Consider the following 21,365-nt stretch of genomic DNA (forward strand, 5'->3'; position numbering starts at 1 on the left):
AAAAAAAAAAAAAAAAAAAAAACCCTTCCAACCCTTAGCAAAGGCTAGCTAAAAGACGGTGTTATTGTGCAACTTAGAAAAAACAATACAAGAGCCAAAAGGAAAAACTCTGGTCAGAGTTGAGAAGTGAGAACAGTGGTCACCAACCACCCAATGAGGAGAAATGGCCTCAGGGTGGAGCCATGAGGCCAGCTCTCACCCTACTGGCCAGGAGCTTAAAGGGACGGCAGACGGTTATCTCCCAGTCCACAGCATCTAGGGATGGGAGAAGGAAGGGCTGGTCCAAGTCACAGACCCACAGGGAGCACTGAGAAGGCTGGCCCTCAGTTGTGCAATGCTAAACTCAAGAGGGAGGCAGTTGGGAAGTCCAAGGGGAGGTCAGAGCACAGGGAACAGAAAGTCCTTTGTCCAACCCTTGCCTGTGCTTTCTTTTCTTCTTCTGCGACGGGTTCATGAGCTCATCTGTTGGCAGCTTCAGGATAAGTGATTCTTTGACTGCAAACTGAAAGACCTGGAAGAGAAATCCAACAGGACTTGTCACTCCTTGAGCCAGGTGGTCAGATAAGTGAGCCAGCCAGGCGCTGGGCTTGGGAGCATTCTGGAGAGCTCGAGGGCGAGGGCGGCTGACTGAGCATCTCTTCAATGGGGGGCGGGGGGAGGGGCACAGAGTGGGACTGAGATATCAGATCACTGGCCCTGGCATCCTGACATCAATTCTTAACTATTTATCCTGACTCTAGAAAAGAGAAATACTGAGCACAGTTACAGCTCTCCTGGTCAGTAGCTTTTATCTACACCTTTACCTACCAAGCCCTGAATGGAATGATTCTTACCAACATTATCTGTCTCTTCTGAGGAAGGGCAACTTTGGGTCCCTTGTATAAACGACTGTAAGACAGGACAGGAGTGGTACCCCTTGGCTAAGCGCTAGCTCCCTCTGTTGGTATGAAGAGGCCAGACCCTTGTCTATTTTCATAGGCCAGCATTTCTGGAAGACTGGTTCCCTTCCAACATGCTTCTTCCCTTATAGCGTTCGTTTTTGCCTTTTTTTTTTTTTTTTTTCCTCTCCTTTTTGGCTATAGGCCCTCTTGAGATTCCATGAAAACTACAAATCTTCTTCTCAGGAAAATACAGGCAAAATTGTTTTGCCCACAATTCTGTAGATTTTCAGGTTAAGAACCTTTGCCTCAAGGAAATAGGCAATGAGCTCCAAGTGAAAGGGCACTTCCATTCATGGTTCTAGTGCATGTTCTAAGTAGAGGCATCATGAAGAAGAGGCCACAGAGACTCCTCCTGAAGTCAGGCTGCTAAGCAGCATGGCTCAACTCAAGCATTCCTTTCTTATTGGATCGGCCCTAACACCCAACTGCTCCTTGAACCCTGTTCTTTAGTCTGTCTTGTCACTGCAGTCAGGCGGAGACTGATTGGGACATCAGGTCCCACGACCTCCAAGCATCAGTGGCTGCTATCAAATTGTGATTCTAGTAACGGCATGAGTGAGAAGGGTGAGGTCCAGGCCCAGCTACTGGGGGTGGCAATTAGAAAAGCTAGCGACAGAACATCTGGAGAAGAAAGCAACCGAGGAGACTGACAGAGGGGGTGACCGCGGCAGCTACAGAAGCAGGAGCAGGCCAGATGAGAAGATCCCCAGAAAGACCTGGGGGTCCCTTTAGGAAAGGGGTATACATTTAGAAAGAAAGGCAGGGACCAGAAACAAACAACAACAACAAAAAGCTAAGAGAGGGCAGAAACACCCAGAAGAGTCAGATAGTGGCTAGAGACAGAAATGACAATTCAGCAAGGAGGAGACCAGATTCCCCAAGCACGGCTAGGCCTGGGATCTGCAGAAACAGTCTGCAGAAACAGTCCCATGTTTGGGGAACCCGCCTCGTGGCTCAGAAGCACCTGCTCATGAGGGACTGAGCCTAAGACAGCTCCTTTTGAGACAGGCCACACAAGATGGCAAAAGGGCTGACAGAGCAGTGGATGAAAGGAGGGCCCTGCCTGTCCCAGCTCCTCTGCGAGAGTACCTGCTTGCATGTCTTAGTTCCCAGAAGTCTGGCTATGGAACAGAAGTTGTTGAAGTAGGTGCCATGAAACACTCGAAAGAGAGATTCCTCAGCCCCAGTCCATTCCACAGGCTCCGAGGGTGCTTCCACTACACAGAGCTGAGGGGGGGCCGGACTAGCCTTCTGCTTTGTGGGGGTCTGGCAGCGAGAGTTGGCCTCTAAGAGAGGAGGAGATGCGAGCAACAGGAGGAGAGAGAATGCAGTTGTCATCAGTCATTTGCCATATACTCCGAAGTACATCATTCTGCTTTAAATGGCAGAATAGTTAGGAATCAAAATATTCCCTGTCTCTACTGCCAACAGGCGAAGCCATAGAAAGGACTAACCATCTTTAGGGGTGCCTGGGTGGCTCAATTGGTTAAGTGCCCGACCCTTAATTTCGGTTCAGGTCATTATCTCATGGTGCAAGAGTTCAAGCCCTGCATCAGGCTCTGCACTGAGAGCATGGAGCCTGTTTGGGATTCTCTCTTTCTCTCTCTCTCTCTCTCTCTCTCTCTCTCTCTGCCCCTCCCCACCTCTCTCTCAAAATAAATAAATAAACTTAAAAAAAAAAAAAAAAAAGGAAGAACTAACCATGTTAAAAAAGTAGTAACGTTAAGTGTTAGGCAGTGATCCTGCGTTTCCCAGAGGCCTTGCATAGGAAGAAAGGATCGCTTTCTGTTCAGTGTACCTGAAGAACTGGAGGCCCAGTCATTGCCTGTATCCCTGTCACTGTCCCCTTCTTTAGTCTCAGCCACAGCAGAGGCTGAAGTGTTGGAGCAGGAAGCACTGACCATGTGGTGCCTTCGTCGGCGACGCCCGGAGCACTTAGAGCGAGGGTTGTGGAGCATGGCATACTCCTTCGCTCCTTCCTGCAATGTACACGTTACAGGTGGGAGACAGGAACAGGCCCAGGGTCGCCATATTGATCCCATCATTACAAACCCCCTTCTTCAACGCCTGTGCTTACATGCAATGACACTGTCTATGTTTTGCTCTGTGCTATGTAAGTGTGACTATGTAAAAGCTGCTTAACCAGCATTCTAAAACTTACAAATTTATACCTCTTCACAGAAGAGCTGCCTTGTCAAGTAATATTAAAACAGATATAATCTGTGCATCTTCAACTTTCCAGTGAGTTGGGTCTAAAACTCATTTGCATGTTAGCTATTTGGAATTTGAGAACACATTCTCCTGTGGAAGAGGAAATGAGGTTCAGAGAGGAAGGGACCTGCTTGAGCATATGTAGCTAACTGTTCCAGAATAGGTACAGAATGAGGGCTCCCCATCCCCTGGCCACACTGTTTTTTTTCATTCTACTTGCACTGCTTCTGTTTCAATAATAAAATATGTAGTCCCTAAATTTGTCCAATATCACTACTTACTTCTCCCAAATCAGTTTATTAGACTTGGAAGAATACTGCTTCATTACTTTATAGCTATGCTTTATTTAAAAAAAAAAAAAAAAAAAAAAAAAGACCCAATAACTATCACACAACTTGATCATCTACTTCTCACCAGACCTGGTTCCCAAACACTTCTAGCTGTTTCTGAAAACTAAATCTACGTGCAAAGGATAAAGATTTGCCATTACTAAGGATATTCAGACTAATATCCTGTAGGCCCTAAAGGAAATTCCAAAAGTGAAGTTTTAAAATTAACTGAATGTGAAGTTTTAAAATTAACTCAATGTGCTCATCCTACAATGTGACGTACACAGCATCACTTACAATGTATTCGTGATCAAAAGATTTAACATAAGTATAACTAAGGCTCCAGAGCTAATTCTAGTTCATGGGAAATAGAGGATACAAAAACAAGTTCAGTAACACCAGAAGAAAACCACAAATTCAGAATTTGGGACAGTATCCTACTAGACAATGAGCCTGGATTTTTCAAAAAGGAAAAAAAAAAAAATGGTGTGATTACTTGACATTAAAGGAGACTGAAAAGACATAATAATCAAATATGATGTATGACTGGATGACCTTGGTTAAAAAAAAAAAAAAACAAACAAACAAACCCAGCTACTCTTGGTACAGCTGAAAAAATTTAAATATGGAACTGACAGATGATATTATTAAATTCTCTGAATTTTTTTTAGGTGTAATAATGTGGTTATATAAGAGAATGTCTGTATTTTTAGGAAGTGCATGCTGAAATACTTAGCAAACAAGTATCTCAATGTCTGCAAATTATTTTCAAATTGCTCAGCAAAAGATATGCATATACAAATAGAGGGACGAAGCAAATATGGAAAAACCATCATTAAATCTAAGAAGATATCTTTCACCTTCCTTCCATGATCGAGATTGAGGGAAAAACAGTCCAGCATTATATTTGAAAAATGCACTGATTTCTAAAAAGCAATAAAAGAAAAACTGTACACAGACAGTTCTGTAAGTTAAACACACACACATAGACATACATTTTGGGCACTGACAGCATCTTTTGAAACATGTACAGGGTCTCAGGGTAATTGCTGTGAGAAAGACAACGTCTTTTTACTTATATAAATGCTGGTGTTGGGGCGTCTGGGCGGCTCAGTCTTCAGCTCAGGTCATGATCTCAAGGTTCGTGGGTTTGAGCCCCACATCGGGCTCTGTGCTGACAGCCTGGAGCCTGCTTTGGATTCTGTGTTTCCCTCTCTCTGCCCTGCCCCTGCTTGCACTCTGTGTGTGTCTCTCTCTCAAAAAAATAAACAGTAAAAAGTAAATAAAAATAAGGGGCGCCTGGGTGTCTCAGTAGGTTAAGCGTCCATCTTCGGCTTAGGTCATGATCTCGCGGTTTGTGTTTCGAGCACCCCGTCAGGCTCTGTGCTGACAGCTCAGAGCCTGGAGCCTGCTTTGGATTCTGTGTCTCCTTCTCTGCCCCGCCCCCACTCACACTCTGTCTCTTTCCCTCTCAAAAATAGGTAAACATTAAAGAAAAAAAAAAACGCTCTTTAAAAAATATATATATAAGAATAAAAAAATAAATGCTGGCGTTGATATAACACAGTGTAATTTTTTTAAGTGTGGAATAACTTAAAAAGTATGGACTCTGGAGCTAGACCAGAGCTTGAATTTCATTACTGCCAAACCACTGACATTAACAAATCTTGGACAAAATATGTAGCTTCTATAACCCATAGCTTCTCCACCTCAGGATGTTGTCGTAAGCAAGAATGTAAGATAATATACGTTAAGGGCCAGCATGCTACTTGGCACACAGTAAGGAGTCGACCCATATGGGGGAAAAAGTAGAGAAAGTCTGTTCACTCTTTTGCTATTATCACATGGCTCATTTTCCAGATGTATACCCAGTGGCACTTTTTACCATCTTTTCTTCTATTATCCCACTAAAGATGGTCCCAAAGGCACTTGGCTCTATAACCTATTTTTAATTGGTAGCAGAAATCAAGGTATTTTATTCTTTACCTAAGCTCACTGTAGTGTGCAGAAAGCAAAACTGTGTCTTTGGCTGGTCCAAGTGAACCTATTCCCTTCTCGTTCTAAGTGTAGTGCCTTCCCACACGAATGCAGGAGAATTTATGCTGCCGCATAAAGTCTGTCCATCAGGGAAGGGCCCATCTGGCTGTTTACCTTACAATAAGACATGGGTGCTTTCATGTGTTATTTCTTGTATGTTTCTATGCATTTAAAAGAAGACAGCAAAGAAAATGCCATTACAGATACACACATGCCCTCCTCACACCACGAGACTAATTTCATAGTCCTTAGTATTTGGGAGCTCCTTAAGAGCAGAAGTCCTGTTTTATTTGTGCTTTGTGACCCCCCAGAGTGCTACATACTGGCTCATCTGGTTTGTATTCCCAGGAGCAGAAAACTGAAGGGCCATTTCCTGCTCAATTTTCAACAGATTTAACAATGGCAGAACAGTTTAAGAACATATCAGCAAGGAGTGACTGGCTGGTTCAGTTGGCGGAGCGTCAACTCTTGATCTAAGGGTCATGAGTTGGAGTGTCAGGTTGGATGTAGAGGTTAGTTAAATAAATAAAACTTAAAAAAAAAAAAAAAAAAAAAAGAACATACCAGCAAAAGGAAGCAGTCTGTGCCACATGGTTCTGGTTCAATCTTGATCTCTTTGTTCTTGCGTTTATATACATTAGGGGTGGCGTGAAAAGCTGGAAAACACAAAACTGTCCTGTTTCCAATGGTTCATCCACTTGGCAGGATGGGGAAGAACAAAATCCAATTAAGGAGCCATGGTGGGAAAATTTAGATATAAACAGCTACCATCAAGGTGTGCAAAATTTAATCATTTCTGACATCAACACAACCCTTTCAAAGCTAACAGGTGCTCAGGGACTCATATGTTGCTGGTTATTCTGTCCTGACCGTGCGAAACACATTGCACCGCAACGGTACAAGTGAATAGAGAACCCGCCCTTTGTAAAACCAGCGTCAGGTCAGAAGCCAGGAACTCTGTATGATTAACTAAAATAAACAGAAGGATGCAGTGGTTGGGGATGGAGAACAGGAGAGTATTTCAGAGTAGCCCCACTCACGGTGAAGGAAGCAGTCGTATTTGAAGCAGCGTCGGCAAAAAAGTGTGTGGAAGGAGTGCAGAGACTGCTCCCGCTGCACGGACTTGGCGTTGGGGCCGTCGATGTTGGGTGTGCACTGAGGGGGAAGCGCATTGGGGTCTGACATCTCCGTCAGCTCCCGGTACCTATTTTTAAAAAGAGAGAGAAGAATTCCTTCCAAGGAAACGTCTTCACTGAGAAAGTACAGATCGCGCACTGACAGTCATCCAGGTACGGTCGGCCAAGGGAGCATGGGTGCTTTTTTACGGGGCTTGCTGATGGCAGGGTGGCGTATACCTAAGTGGGTGCACCACTGCACCTGTGCTGGGCTGGGCACATGTCTGCAAGCAAAGAGAGAGACAGATTTGGAAAGTATGGCGCTGGAGTAACTCTCCAGAAAAATGCAGAATTTTAGAAGTTCGCTGCCCGAAATTACTTCAAAGCCAATGAACAATGCCCTTTAATATGGGAATGGGTATTTAGAGGTAAGCAAATGAAGTAGGAAACAATCATAAGTGTGAGCAAATCATAGCACACTTACCAGAAACAAGGTTTTTTATTAACCAAATTTAGGCTTGAATAAAAGTTTGCTTGAGCGCTCTACATGGCCTGAGTGGAACGGCCTTCCCTACCTCTCCTTCATGTCATCCGGGACACCGTTCTCAGGGAACATCGAGGCAATTGCACTGAAGATCATGTCGTTTGGGAACTGTTTCTTGGAACTCTTTTTGTTGCCTGAGTTGGAAATGACAAAGAGCTCCTGAGCTATAATCAAGGATGCAAACAAAGCTGTTTGGTCATTTTCCCTCTGTCACAGCATTTTGATTACAGCTGCTTTGCTAACCCAACCGCTGACTGTTTAGGAACACATAAAGAAAGTCAATGCTACCTGGGTTTATCTAATAGGTTACCAGTCATAAGGAAATCAGCGTCATCTATACATTAATGACAAAATCCATGTTCCAAGAGAGAATCTAGAGGAGAAAACAGGAGTTTTCATGGAGAGATGTGGATACTGAAGAATGCCATCATAATGATGAGGCTGAAGAACAAGACTGATGTTACAGCTTTGTTGTAACAAGACAGAGACACTATGTCTCTGGACGTATAGTATAAGTAAGTACCATGGCACATAATTAAACATTAAGTTAATTAAATATTAACAACATGGAAAAATGCTTATGAGAGAAGATCAAATAAAAAGGGATGTAAAATTGTGTATGTGTGTGTATCTGTGGCATGATCCCATTTCACATAATGCATATAAAACACGTTGTTTTGTATCTGTACTTTTTTTTATTATATATGTACTTTTAAAAACTTGAGACACAGTTGACATACAACATTATATTCGTTTTAGGTATGTGTATGTGTATATTCTGTGTGTGTGTGTGGATACACACACGCACACATACACACACACACACACACACACACACATTTTTTTAGGTCTAGAAGAAAACATTAATGCTGGTTATTCCTAGGTAGTAAAATTATAGGATAATTATATTTTCTTCTTTCTAATTTTCCATGTCTCCCAAACACACTACTCTGTTTCCTTCAGAGTGAACCAAGTGAGAAGCACCAGCAGCCTTTAATAATCAACAAACCTTTCTGTTTCTCCCTTTTTCCCCTCTCCCTGTCACTTTCAGAATGGAATATTTACCTTCAAGAGCGTGTCGTTTTCTCTTTCTTGTCACTGGCAGATCTTCTTTGCTGTCATCTTGCTTCCCATCTGAGGTGTCATTGTGCCCTTCCTCCTCTTCATCTGAGTATTGATTCAGAGCATCTACTAACTCCAGGAAAACAGCATCACTAATCAGAACAGATCCAGGGATCATCTCTAAAACATAAAGATTAGATGGCTGAGCTGTGGTCATTTCATGTTCCCTTAGTCCTCCTAGGAAGGTTTTCTCGTATTCACTCCTGAAGTACAACTTACGTTATATAACATAGGTACATTTTTATATGAACAGTCAGGAAATTACAATACTTTGATTGGCTCTTACAGCTGCAACAATCAAGCTGGCTAGAGTGGGAAATCCAGTTATATAGGCTTTACTCTAACTGGGATAGTTCACTTCCTCAGTCACAGATCAACCTGTATTTATGGTCCAAAATCTCACAAAGGTGTACAAGCAATACAAGTGGGACAGGAAAAGAATGATAACATGAAAATTTACTTGGTTTTGCTGCTGATGGGTTGCCAGTGACGTCTTTGAGTCAAAAGACAGCATTATCTTCTTAAAATCATACTCTGTGGGGTTACACTAACAACTTAGGATAAAGTCTTTGAACACTAGGGGGCGCAGTAGATAAATAATGCATTTTCAACAGTACCCACAACTGTCAAAAGAGCTGGAAAGTCAGAATGTTACAATTTCTGGGAGATCTAGGATATATCTGGATCAAAGTAGGACAGAGAGATTACGCTCATTACCATTCTCAGAGAAAGAGAAATGAAGAACAAAATGGCTTTGGATGGATTTATGGAAAACTCCTAAGATCATACTTCTCTGTGCACTACACTATCTCCTCAGCCACTGATTACTACATATATAAAATCCTTTTATGTCGCAACTCCTTTTACAATTTAACTGGGCACATTTTTAATATAAAATTTTTAGTCCCAGCAATCGAAATATTCTTCAGTGTGTACACCGTGAGGTAGCAAATAAAAGCAAGATGATGATGTACCAAAGAAGGGGCACCATTTTAATAAAGTTTTCTCCCAAAGAGCCCAGTACCACTACCTTCTTCACCGTGGACTTTCCCATCATAGTTATTGATGAGCTCCTCAATGAAAGTCTCATCTTCTTCTTTCACCTCATCTCCCATGTAGGGAATATTGCACAAAACTGTCTCATCTTCTACCTGAAATCAAACCAGATGTGATTCACTCCATGAATTCACTAGGCAGCTCCTCTTTCCTGTTTAATAGAATCTTTGCTGGGCCTTTTTTGATGCTTGAATTTCCTGAAAACACCTTTGGTTACAGAGTTTCCTGCATTTTTAAAGACTGGCCATTCTGTGTTGCCAACAAAACTTCAAACGGAAGGGGCAATGCTACTCTTAGGGAAAAAAGTCAGTTTAACTACTTAAGGATATTAACTACCAAATGTTTAGCCTAGTACTGACAATGATATTTGCAACAACATTTAGAATTTGCCAGCACATTTATCTTTCACAGTGATTCCATCTATTATCTACAAAACATCGTTGTAAAATAGGTACAAATATCACTTAAACAATAGTCTAAAAAGTCTTCAATTCTAATTCTTATCATAAGTAGAGATACATAAATGAAAAGGAAGGCTTCCAAGAGTATAATCTGCAATATAACCAGAATATTCAGAACAGAACCTGAGCAACCATAGAGTTTCTGGGTAGTCTCTTATACATACTAGGACTAAACTCCCATAATCATAATAAAAAATTATGATTACAACTCAGGTCGATCACACTCGATGGGAACCTAAAGTCAACTGCAGTATGAGCTATGAATATTTCCTGGCTAAAGAAAATACTAATGGATTTTTGTTATTGTTGTTGTTCAGCAGAAAACACAGCCATTCTTAATTCCCCAAGTAGTAAGTAAAATTACTGTGAAGTTTTATTCTAAGAGAGGATTCCCTTCTGTAAACCTATATCCTATTCCTGCTGTCACCAGGCAGATGATAAGCAATGCCAGTATTTAGACAGGACTGATTATCAGAACCAAAACTAACCCGAGCAGGAGTCAGCATAAAGGCCCAGATGTAAGGCTCCTGAATCCATGTGCCCCTCTATTATTTCAGTTGCTTTCACAGCATCTTGCCTTTAGGGGGTTCAGAAAGGATCGCTCCATCAGCAGGGAGATGTCAACCTGCTTAAGCCTCAAGTGTCTGATTTAGACTGCATTTAACTTCACATGTTACAAAACTGGGCCAAAGTAGTAAGGGAAAATTGGAGTCTTGCCCAGTCTCATTCATTCAAAAAAGAATAAGCATTGGAGTGCCTGGGTGGCTCAGCTGATTAAGTGTCCAACTCTTGATCTCGGCTCAGGTCATGACCTCAATGGTTTGTGGGATTGAGCCCCTTGTCTCACTCTGCTGACAATGTGGAGGCTGCTTGGGATTCTCTCTCCTCTCTCTTTGCCCCTCCCTGGCTCACATGCTCTGTCTCTGTCTCTCTCTCTCTCTCTCAAAATAAATAAATCTTAAAAAAAACAAAAACAAAAAAATCTAGCATCAACTCAGAAGGACACTTCAGAGAGCACAAAACCTAATGAGTTAGAATAACGTGTGCTATATGTACGTGTGTGTGTGTGTGTGTCTGTGTGTGTGTATAGAGAGTAAATAAATTAAAAAACAGTCTGTCCTGCATGCCCAAGCTTTGTTAAGTACAATCTGACAATCTTTACCCTAAGAGGAGTGCCAGCACACCAACACAGGATAATCATACAGTTTATACAATCACCGCAGTGCTTTTAATACATACCATAAAGTTCTGCTGGAGAGGGGACCAGGAATACATGATGGGAACCAAGGCAACTGTGTTCAGAGACCTCATTAACATATGTTGGCTTGCAAATCCTGGGAAAATGCTCTCTATGGTACACTGAAATATAAGCAAAGACATGGGGAGGGAAAGGCAAGCACATGACCCGAGAGAACTGGAGTGGGGCGCCTACGTGGCTCAGTCAGTTAAGTGTCCAACTGGGATCGAGCATTGGGCTCTGTGCCAACAGTGTGGAGCCTGCTTGGGCTTCTCTCATGGGCTCAGGTCATGACCTCAATGGTTTGTGGGACTGAGCCCTTGTCTGACTCTGTGCTGACAATGTGGAGGCTGCTTGGGATTCTCTCTCTCCCTCTCTCTCTCTGCTCCTCCCCCACTTATACTCTCTCTCTCTCTCTCTCTCTCAAAATAAATAAACTTAAAATTTTTTTTTAATTTTAAAAAATTAAAAAGAGAACTGTAGTTTCCTTCTAAAATGGTCCCAATAGTCTTCTAATTCTTACAAATTAATAGGTTGAGGATTTTGCAACAATCAGCTCCTAAAAAAGGAACCACTGGATTGTAAAGCTGTGGAAACTGTCTCTTATTCACCTTTGTATCATCTACAGACGCCAGCATGGTGCCTCTCACACCCAACTGGTGTTTATTTCAATGTAAAATTGCTGCTCTCCTTGGACTGTCCACAACAGCAAAAGGCCTCTGAAAGTCCTAGGAGATGAGGAAGTTTTCCTGAGTACCTACACTTTAAGACAGTTGGCCTCAACTTAGCTGCAGAGGTGATGGAGACAGTAGGGGGAAAGCAAAGCAGTACAGAAATTAGAGTCATATTCTGCTTTGGAGAAGAAAACTGCTCAATATACTATCCACTTTTTACATCTTAAAAATATTATCTCGGGGTGCCTGGGTGGCTCAGTTGGTTAAGTGTCCGACTTCTGCTCAGGTCATGATCTCACAGTCTGTGAGTTCGAGCCCCATGTCAGGCTCTGTGCTGACAGCTCAGAGCCTGGAGGCTGCTTCAGATTCTGTGTCTCCCTCTCTCTCTGCCCCTTCCCCGCTCATGCTTTGTCTCTCTCTGTCTCAAAAATAAATAAAAACATTAAAAAAAAAATTATCTCTTAGGGGCACCTGGGTGGCTCAGTCGGTTAAGTATCTGACTCTTGATTTCAGCTCGGGTCATGATCTCATGGTTCGTGAGTTCAAGCCCTGAGCTGGGCTCCTTGCTGACAGTAGAGGCTGTTTGGGTCTCTCTCTCTCCCGCTCTCTGTCCTCTGTGTCTCCCCTGCTCATGCACGCACGTACATTATTTCTCTTCTTCTCTCTCAAAATAAACAAATAAACTTAAAAAGAGAGATAAATTTATTTTTAAAAATATTATCTCTTTAAGACTAGAATGATTTTTAGATTTATAACAAGGAACATTCCTTTGATCAATATATTCCTGCTCATTATCCTGGGTCCTCTCTTTCCAATATCAAAGCACCGAGGTGCCAAACAAGGCATAGACAGGGTTGTTTTGAAGCTCGTACACAGAGCCTAGTAAAGTAGACACTAACTGTTTCATTTTTCTGTTAAAAAATAAAAAATCAAAAGGGGCACTTGGGTGGCTCAGTTCATGATCTCACACAGTTGGTGAGTTCGAGCCAGCCCCACATCGGGTCCTCTGCTGTCAGCCTGTCAGTGCAGAGCTCACTTCGGATCCTCTGTCCCCCTCTCTCTACCCCTCCCCTGCTTGCACTCTCTCAAAGATAAATATTGAAAAACAAAAAACACTCAGGGGGGCCCGGCTGGCTCACTTGGAAAAGTGTACAATTCTTGATCTCTGGGGTTGTGAGTTCAAGGCCCATGTAGGGTGGAGAGATTACTTAAAAATAAAATCTTAAAACCCTCATGATTATACCCACTAACTGAGGAGAATAATAGGTGAATAGGCTATTCTTTAAGCTACAGATTTACCACCCCAGTTATTCAAAATTGACTATAATAACTATATCCATTATCCTTATTTTCTAATAAGTCATAAATACAGAAAAACAACAACAAACAAACAACTTAAGTCCAAGGAAACAAGGAAGGCTGAGCTTAGACACCTGGAAGTACCTTTTTGAGAAAAGGATGCCCACTCACAGGCTTCATCAACTGCACAGGTTGGACACGAAGCTTCTTCCATTCTTCATTGAGGATCTGGGTTTTTTCTTGAACCTTTGCAAAATTTGCTACATACAGAGCCTGGAAAAGCCAAGGGAACAATGGTTAGAATTTTAAGAGAAGAGCCCAGCCTAGGGCACCTGGGTGGCTCAGTCAGTTAAGCATTGGACTTTGGCTTAGGTCATGGTCTCACAGTTTGTGAGTCCAAGCCCTGTGTTAGACTCTGCACTGACAGTGTGGAGCCTGTAGCCTGCTTTGAGTTCCGTGTGTCTCTTTCTCTGCCCCTCTCCCACTCACCTCTGTCTCTCTCTCTCTCTCAAAAAATAAACATTAAAAAAAAATTTTTCAAAGCCCAACCTTCTACATTAGATCAATATATTAAAATAGATAACTCATCACACGGGAGTTAGTTTTTACCTTCGCGCCCATATTTGCCTGAAGCCGCTTCAGTTGTCGGAGTCGCATGTATTCAGATTTAACTTTTCTTTTCCAGTAAGTGATACATTTGGAAGTTGGGGGGTTTGAGATATCCATTTTGCTGTAATCCAAGAAGAGTCAGAGATGAGAAACAGCATTTTACTACCTGGAAATGAAGAATTCCTCAAACTCAAATCAATGTGGTCAGTCATGCTTCCCTTCCCACGGCATGTATTCATAAAAACACAGTTTAAAGAACCCAAATCTGTGAGCTCAACAAAAGGTTTCAATTAAAAAAAAAAAAAAGGTTTCACATCAGCACTTCCTGTTCTGCAGCCTCCGTTCTCCTGTGGCACCTCATTTTTAATTCAGTACTCAGAAGTTCTCTCATGGGTATTTGAGGATGTGGATTCCTTGGACATTTGGAAGCCCACTCAATACCTTGTCTAAGAGAAATGTTCTGCAAGAATCAAGTTAATACCAAAGAGCTTCAGGGAAAGATCCACCCACACTACAAAACTGTACCTGCCAAATTGTCTCAACCCACCACATGCCTAACAATAAAGGTAGGATATGACAACAGCATAATATCATCTCCAACCCAACAGCAAGACACACAGAAATAGAACACTGCAAATCACTTTTTTATTGGATGGGGGGAGGGGGGGTTGAATTAAGGTTCAAAGTTCTAAGAAAGTACTTACTGTAACACATTCTACCTACCTCATAGAATGCAAGGGGAACTGTCTGGTTTTATAATGTGCCTTCTGTTCTTCAGAGGGATGGCAAGACACTAAGGCAAAACGAATGCTCAGCTTTTCAAAAGAGAACAGACAGTGATTTTAAGTCAACGGAGCATATTTAGACCCTGATACCTTAAGTAGGATGCTCACCCAGAACTACAAAGACTTCGAGGTCTCTGCTGCCACTATTTCTGCATGGAAGTCAGGCCCCGATCATACTGGATGACCCTTTATTTTATCAAATTGTAGTCTTCCAGGCATGTGTACAAATTTATTCTCACAATTACACAATCGAGTTCCCTGCTTCCACTTTTTCTGAACCAATTTCTAGGCTCAGCCGGCAGCCCCATCAATTGTTTCAGGGAAAGAACAAATATTAAGTACATGTAAAAATTCAGTACCATCTATAAGGTTATGCTTTTGCTCTATTCTAACTGCTGAGGTTTCCTAGAGAACTAGTTCTATTCATTTCACCTAGCATTTTAAGTTAATGAAAACATTATAAGGGGCTATGAAGAGCCAATATTTGAAAGGAAAACTAAAGTTTCAGGCCTTCTTTTTTTTAATTTTATGAAAAAAAAATTCTTTGGGGGTTTAAGAACATATTTCTTCTTTTTTTGAAAAAAAAATAGTGTTTATTCATTTTTGAGACAGAAAGTGAGCACAAGCAGGGAGGGGCAGAGAAAGAGGAAGACACAGAGTCTGAAACAGGCTCCAGATGTGTGAACGAAGAGATCATGATCTGAGCTGAAGTCAGATGCTTAAGCGACTGAGCCACCCAGATGCCCAAAGAACATATTTCTTCTAAAGATGCATTTTTCAATTACCTGTTTTTCCCCGTAAGAAATGACAGCACTGACAAGAAAACAGCAAAATATAACCCACTGTCTCACATCTGTCACAGTCAGACATGATTATAACATCTCAGGCACGTGAACTTTAAGAGACTGTACCTGATTGTTTCGTTTGAAGAATCAAATGGATCGGTGAAACATGATGTTAAATTTAGTAAATTTAGAGGATAGAAGGAATAGCAAAGAAGCAGGCAGACTCACTGTGTTTACTATTAACTCAATCAAGTGATTCAAACTCTTAAAAACAGAATTCCCTGTGAGTTAACTATTATCTCTCTGGGGGAAGGGAATGAAACAACAGCATAATCTAAGACTCTGAATCCCAGGCTGCTAAGGTGTTGAGTTACAAAAAGGAAAAAAGTTACACAGACTTGAATTTCTTTCCTCACAAATTGCACTGTCTCTCTTCCTCCGACATCTTTTAAATACTTCTCATTCCTCATGGAATGGGGCCAAAGGAGGGACCATAATTCAGTGAGACTTCATAACCTCCTAAAAAATGGTTTTGAACTGCAACCTTTCTGACATTTTCTGGGGGAGCTCATTTCCCTCTTTGAAATAGTAAGCCTATGGCAGGTTGCTCAGTCCATTTAAAACTGGGGATCAAGGGGCACCTTGGTTAAGCATCCAACTCTTGACTTCGGCTCAGGTCATGATCTCATGGTTTGTGGTTTCAAGCCCCACATCAGGCTCTTGTGCTGACAGCACAGACTCTCTCTCCCTCCCTCAAAATACATAAAAATAAAATGTTAAAAAAAAAACAAACCTGGGGATCAAATAATGGAAAAAGAATAAAATCCACAGCTGCTAGGGGGTGTGTGTGTGTAGATTTTAGAGATGCCCACAGAAAAATACCAATTTTTTGTTAAAGAAATTATAATTGTGGGGTGCTTGGGTGGCTCAGTCGGTTGGACGTGCAACTTCGGCTCAGGTCATGATCTCGCAGCCATGAGTTCAAGCCCCACATCAGGCTCTGTGCTGACAGCTTAGCCTGGAGCCTGCTTCGGATTCTGTGTCTCCCTCTCTCTCTACCCCTCCCCACTCACACTCTATCTCTCTCAAAAATAAATAAAAGAGAAATGATTTATAATTGAAATGTGATCTACAGTCTGTCAAAAGAGATGACAGGACACACAGTCCAATAATTAATGGCACTATTTCTAATTTTACTCAAGTGTTTTATATGGCCAGAGGAGTACACACATACACATGAAAATGCCATTGACTTTTAACCAATCACAGTGTAAAATAAGCCACACTTCCTCCTTTTACAATTAATGTGATATTTGAGTCTCATGTGACCATAAGCTAATATTTATTTTTCTCGGCTTTTGAATGGGTCTCCAAAGTCTCTAAAAGTTTATTTGGCAGTTGGTCGGCCCCCACAGAGTGTAGAAGGAAGACGAGACATACTGTTTGGAATGGATAGGTATAATTTAAATAAACACCTGAAACACAGCCATAAGATGGGTTTTCACAGCGGCAGAATGCTGACCAACAACTACCACTTCAAAGATTTTATTTTTCTTAATTTAAAAAGCAAACAAACAAAACCTCAACATTCACTAGAACATATTTGGATAAATGGGTTCATGTAACTTGGGCAAAGGGGGTGGCACATAAAAACTACTTTATATTTCTACTAGATTGATTCTTTAGTTCCTGACACATACAAAACAGCCATGTACATTCCAGTTAAGTGCGAGGCCAGTCCTTAAGAGCTTTTCATTATATTCACTTATACACTGAAAATAAACATATGCCGGGGCGCCTGGGTGGCTCAGTCGGTTGGGCGTCCAACTTCAGCTCAGGTCATGATCTCACAGTTCCTGGGTTCGAGCGTCGCATTGGGCTATGTGCTGACAGCTCCGAGCCTGGAGCCTGCTTCACAGATTCTGTGTCTCCCTCTCTCTCTGTTCCTCCCCCGCTTGCATTCTGTCTCTCTCTCAAAAATAACATTTAAATAAATAAATAAATAAGTAAGTAAATAAATAAATAAATGCTGTTTTGATCTAGAAATTTAAGAGTAAGTCTTTATATATATAAATAACTCCTCTACAACTCAACAAGATTACCCAATAAAAAGTGGGCAAAAGATTTGAACAGATACTTCCAAAAAAGATACTGGAATGGCAAACAAGCACATAAAAAGATACTTAGTATCAATATTAGTCATTAGGGAAGTGCAAATTAAAATCTTAAAATCAAAATGATGGATTACTACACACCTGTTAGGATGTCTAAAATCAAAAAACTGGTAATACCAATTGGTGAGGATGTGGAGCAGCTGGAATCCTTACATGCTGCTGGTTGGGAGTGCAAAATGTAGAGCCACTTAGGAAAACAGTTTGCTAGTTTTGGGGGTTTATTATTAAAGTTAAACATACACTTACCACACAACCTAGCATACAGTTTTTATCATTTATCCAAGAGCAATGGAAACATATGTCTGCACAAAGACCTCTACACAAATGTTCACAGCACCTTTATTCATAATAGCCAATAGGCAGAAACAACACAAATATCTATGGAGTGCCAAATGGATACAAATGACAGTTTGTCCATAGGATGGAATACTACTCAGCAATAAAAGAGGAGGAGTTCCTCATTCCTACGTGCACAATATATCTCAAAAGCATTACGCTAAGTGAAAGAAACCAGGCACAAAAACCCATGTACTATATGAATCGTTCTACTAGAATGATTCTACGAATGGCAAATCTACAGTGACAGAAAGCAGATCAGCGGTTGCCAGGTGCTGAGGTTGGAGAAAGGGATTAAATGGAAAAAGCATGGGGCGCCTGGCTGGCTCAATTGGTAGAGCACGTGCCCCTGGATCTCAGGGGTTGTAATCTCAAGACCTACACTGGGTGTACAGATTACTTAAAAATAAAACATCTTTAAAAAATAAAAATAAAATAAATGGAAAGAAGCATAAAAGAACTTTTTTGGGATGATGAAAATATTTTATACCATGGCTGTGGTGTTGGTTATATGACAATGCACTTTTATGAAAACTCCCTGAACTGTATACATAAAATGTGAATTTACCATATGTAAGTTTCTACCTCAGTAAAGCTGATTAAAGAAAAAACTAAGTCTTGATGATATATCAATCCAGTAATTTTCTAGACTTCTACTATTAAAAATCAGCAGGCAATCCTACCTTTTAAAAAAAACTTTGAGTGACTTCTCAATGAATAACTACGGTGGGATGATCAATGCTGATTCATTAACTGTAAAAAAAATGTTACACATATGCTAATATGATGTTAATAAGGGAAACTGGATATGGAATTGATGGAAACTCCTTGTACTGTATATATTTTTTCTGTAAATTTAAAACTGTCCTAAAAATTAAGTTTATTTTTTTAAAAGATTGATAATTGGAAATAAAAACTACCTTATTTACATATCAAATCTCCACAAAAAAGAAAACTATAAAAACTTGGAAATCTTTCCCCATAAAATTGGATCTCAATTTCCTTCAAAGGCTAAAACTAGAATGCAGTCTGTCACTAGCTGGAAATGGGAAAACTTCATTGAAATGTTCTTAAATTTAGAGAGATTGAGATCAGAACATAACAGTTCCAAACTATGAAGTTCTTTCATCCACATAAAGGGTCTCTTTGCAGAAACAGCTTCTCCTTGGAGCAAGTTCAATGTCTTTACTACTTTCTTTTATGACAAACAATTTTATTAAACGGCAGGCTAAGTAAGGCTTCAGAGGCAGGTGGCACTATAGATTTTTTTAAATTTCCATCTCATTCTTTCCTTTCTAGTTCAGGGTGGAATTGAAGCACAAACAATAGGGGTGAACCCACCTCCGAGAAGAGCTCTAATTACACACAACTGAATCATCCCGTGATCACCAATTTCATCAACACTCCATTAAAATCAACTCTGTGGCTAAGTACACAACCTGATAGATCCTGCAATTAGGATTTTAAAGGCCATCTTTAATTTATACCCTCCCACTTGTCCCAGGTATTTACATTTGTTATCAGTTTGAGCTTCTGGGCACTATATAGGTAGAAAGAACCTTACTTAAAACAGGAAGCTGTGACCCTGAATTCTTATTTAAAATAAAATTATAGCATTAATATTTTCTAGCACTGCTTGATTAAGAGAATCAAGTTGTTTACACTAGAAACAATGGGGATACAAATCAAAGCAGGATTCGTTTTTACGAGACCCATAGGAAAATGCTGGCTCCTAGAATATATAATGCTGACTTAGAAGGGTTAAAGCAATTTCCTAACAGGCTAGAGCCTACCTTGGCTGATTCTGTACTATGCTAGCACAAAGCCTAATCTTTAGTGATTACCACTATCATTCAATCAAAAGACTTGTCAGTTACTCCATTTCTAATCAAAGTATTAGGGCAAATGTGCCAGAGGACATAACACACCAGAGGCACTAAACCCCAACTACCCATGCAGTAGCTCCTGACTTTAAGGTTTGGACCACTGAGGTCCCAACTGACAGGCTGATGGAGTAAAGAGGTAGGAAGGAGCCCGATACTCAGTTTGGACAAATTTAAAAAATTAATTTTTTTTTAAAAAAGAAAAGAAAGCTAGGGACTTTCTGGAATGGAGGTATTCCCTGAGAGCAGTTTTTCCTTTTTAAACCTTCCCCCTCAATCCTAATCCTTCTCTTCACCTTTCTCCACATGTTTTTCCTTCTTTTCTCTTTAGTTTACCCTATATAGAAAATGTAATGTGTTTTTAGTGTTGCTGCCTCACACATTTTTTGGAAAGTTGCTAGTCAATAAGTAGAAACTTAAGATGTACTTAATGAAGTGAAATGAATTGTTCCATGTCTCATACAAGGCACAAAGCAAGGGCCGGAACTATTACGCACAGGACAAAGGACACTAAATTTCTGATCTCAAGAATTAAATAGACAAAATGGATTATTTTAAATCATTTTTAAAAGGCATGCTAATTCAAAGGCAAGTTAAGCAGAAGAGAAACAAGTCCGACTACATTTTCTCACTTTTTCCTTTCTCACCAAAGTCTTCTTGGGAGTAAAATTTCATTTGTTTAAATCCTCCTTATTCTATTGCTGTTTCAAAGAGAATTAAAATAACACCATAGAAGAGGTCATTTCCACCTCAGGGAATTTTAAAGCTACGCCTTAGCCTCAAGCCCCCTGACTGGTTTACAAGTACTCTGCCAGTTAGTAGCAGAAGAAGGATCCAAACTACTGGATTCCAGGTTCCAGAGATCTGCCCACAAATTTATTTAATTATTTAATTATTAATTTAATTATTTATTCCACAAAATATGTACTGAGCACCTACAGTGTGCCTGCACTGTTTTAGGTGCTTAGGGTACATCAGTGAATAAAACAAACATCCTTGCCTGGGATGCTCACACACTAGCTGTGCCCACACACTTGTGCCCCACACTAGCTGTGAGACACACACTCATCATAATAGTATTATTACATTTTTACAGGGGTGCCTGGGTGGCTCAGTCGGTTAAGCTCTGACTTCAGCTCAGGTCATGATCTCGTGGTTCGTGGGTTTGAGCCTCACGATGGGCTCGGTGCTCACAGTTCAGAGCCTGGAGCCTGCTTCAGATTCTGTGTATGTGTGTGTGTGTGTCTCCCTCTCTCAAAAATAAATGAACGTTAAAAAAAAAATTTAAAAAATTACATTTTTTACAGAGGGTCCTTTTCTCAATTATAAGTGTGCTAAAGAGGGGGGAAAAAGTACTTATCTTCTGACATTCACCTTCTGCTATGTAAGAAAGTAATCTCTTTTATCCCTGCCACACCATCCCAGCCCTAGGGATTCCAAGGTTTAAAATAGACAAGCTCTTACAGAAACCTCTGATAGAGTTAGCACCTTCTCAGGCTGGAAACTTCCTTCAGTGCCGGTTTCCTAAACTTAAAAGCACCAGTGGGGGTGGGAGTTCTCTTCAAAGACCTCACTGCAGTAACCGTGGAGGAAGAGACCACACTTTCGCCGACGTCCTCACACACACCCAGTTGCTCGTCTACCTCGGCTCTTTCCCCTCATCCGCACCCCCCTCTATCGTTAGGCTCACCACCTAGCTACCCCATTTACAATCCTACACGTCACATGTCACCCATCAAAGCCCACTCTCCGTGTTCCGCCGGGGGC

General features: G+C 41.0%; 1 protein-coding gene across 3 annotated transcripts in view; it reads right to left on the bottom strand.

The window, feature by feature from the left end:
• Positions 1-21,365, bottom strand: part of EZH1 (enhancer of zeste 1 polycomb repressive complex 2 subunit) — a 29,635-nt gene that overhangs the window by 7,345 nt on the left and 925 nt on the right. For 2 of the 3 annotated variants that reach the window (XM_040497634.1, XM_040497635.1), the window contains exons 2-13: positions 14,359-14,450; positions 13,636-13,756; positions 13,171-13,299; positions 11,056-11,175; positions 9,330-9,450; positions 8,243-8,419; positions 7,209-7,311; positions 6,559-6,722; positions 6,083-6,174; positions 2,740-2,920; positions 2,031-2,227; positions 420-511 (exon numbers count right to left, since the gene is read on the bottom strand). In XM_040497634.1, coding sequence (XP_040353568.1) covers positions 420-511; positions 2,031-2,227; positions 2,740-2,920; positions 6,083-6,174; positions 6,559-6,722; positions 7,209-7,311; positions 8,243-8,419; positions 9,330-9,450; positions 11,056-11,175; positions 13,171-13,299; positions 13,636-13,756; positions 14,359-14,363 — 1,502 coding nt within the window. In that variant the 5' untranslated portion in view covers positions 14,364-14,450. The remainder of the gene's footprint in view (positions 1-419; positions 512-2,030; positions 2,228-2,739; positions 2,921-6,082; positions 6,175-6,558; positions 6,723-7,208; positions 7,312-8,242; positions 8,420-9,329; positions 9,451-11,055; positions 11,176-13,170; positions 13,300-13,635; positions 13,757-14,358; positions 14,451-21,365) is intronic. The other variant, XM_040497636.1, reaches the window with a different exon arrangement.

The sequence above is a fragment of the Herpailurus yagouaroundi genome, unplaced genomic scaffold (assembly GCF_014898765.1).
Source record: "Herpailurus yagouaroundi ecotype Mexico unplaced genomic scaffold, PumYag 189, whole genome shotgun sequence".
NCBI lineage: Eukaryota > Metazoa > Chordata > Mammalia > Carnivora > Felidae > Herpailurus > Herpailurus yagouaroundi.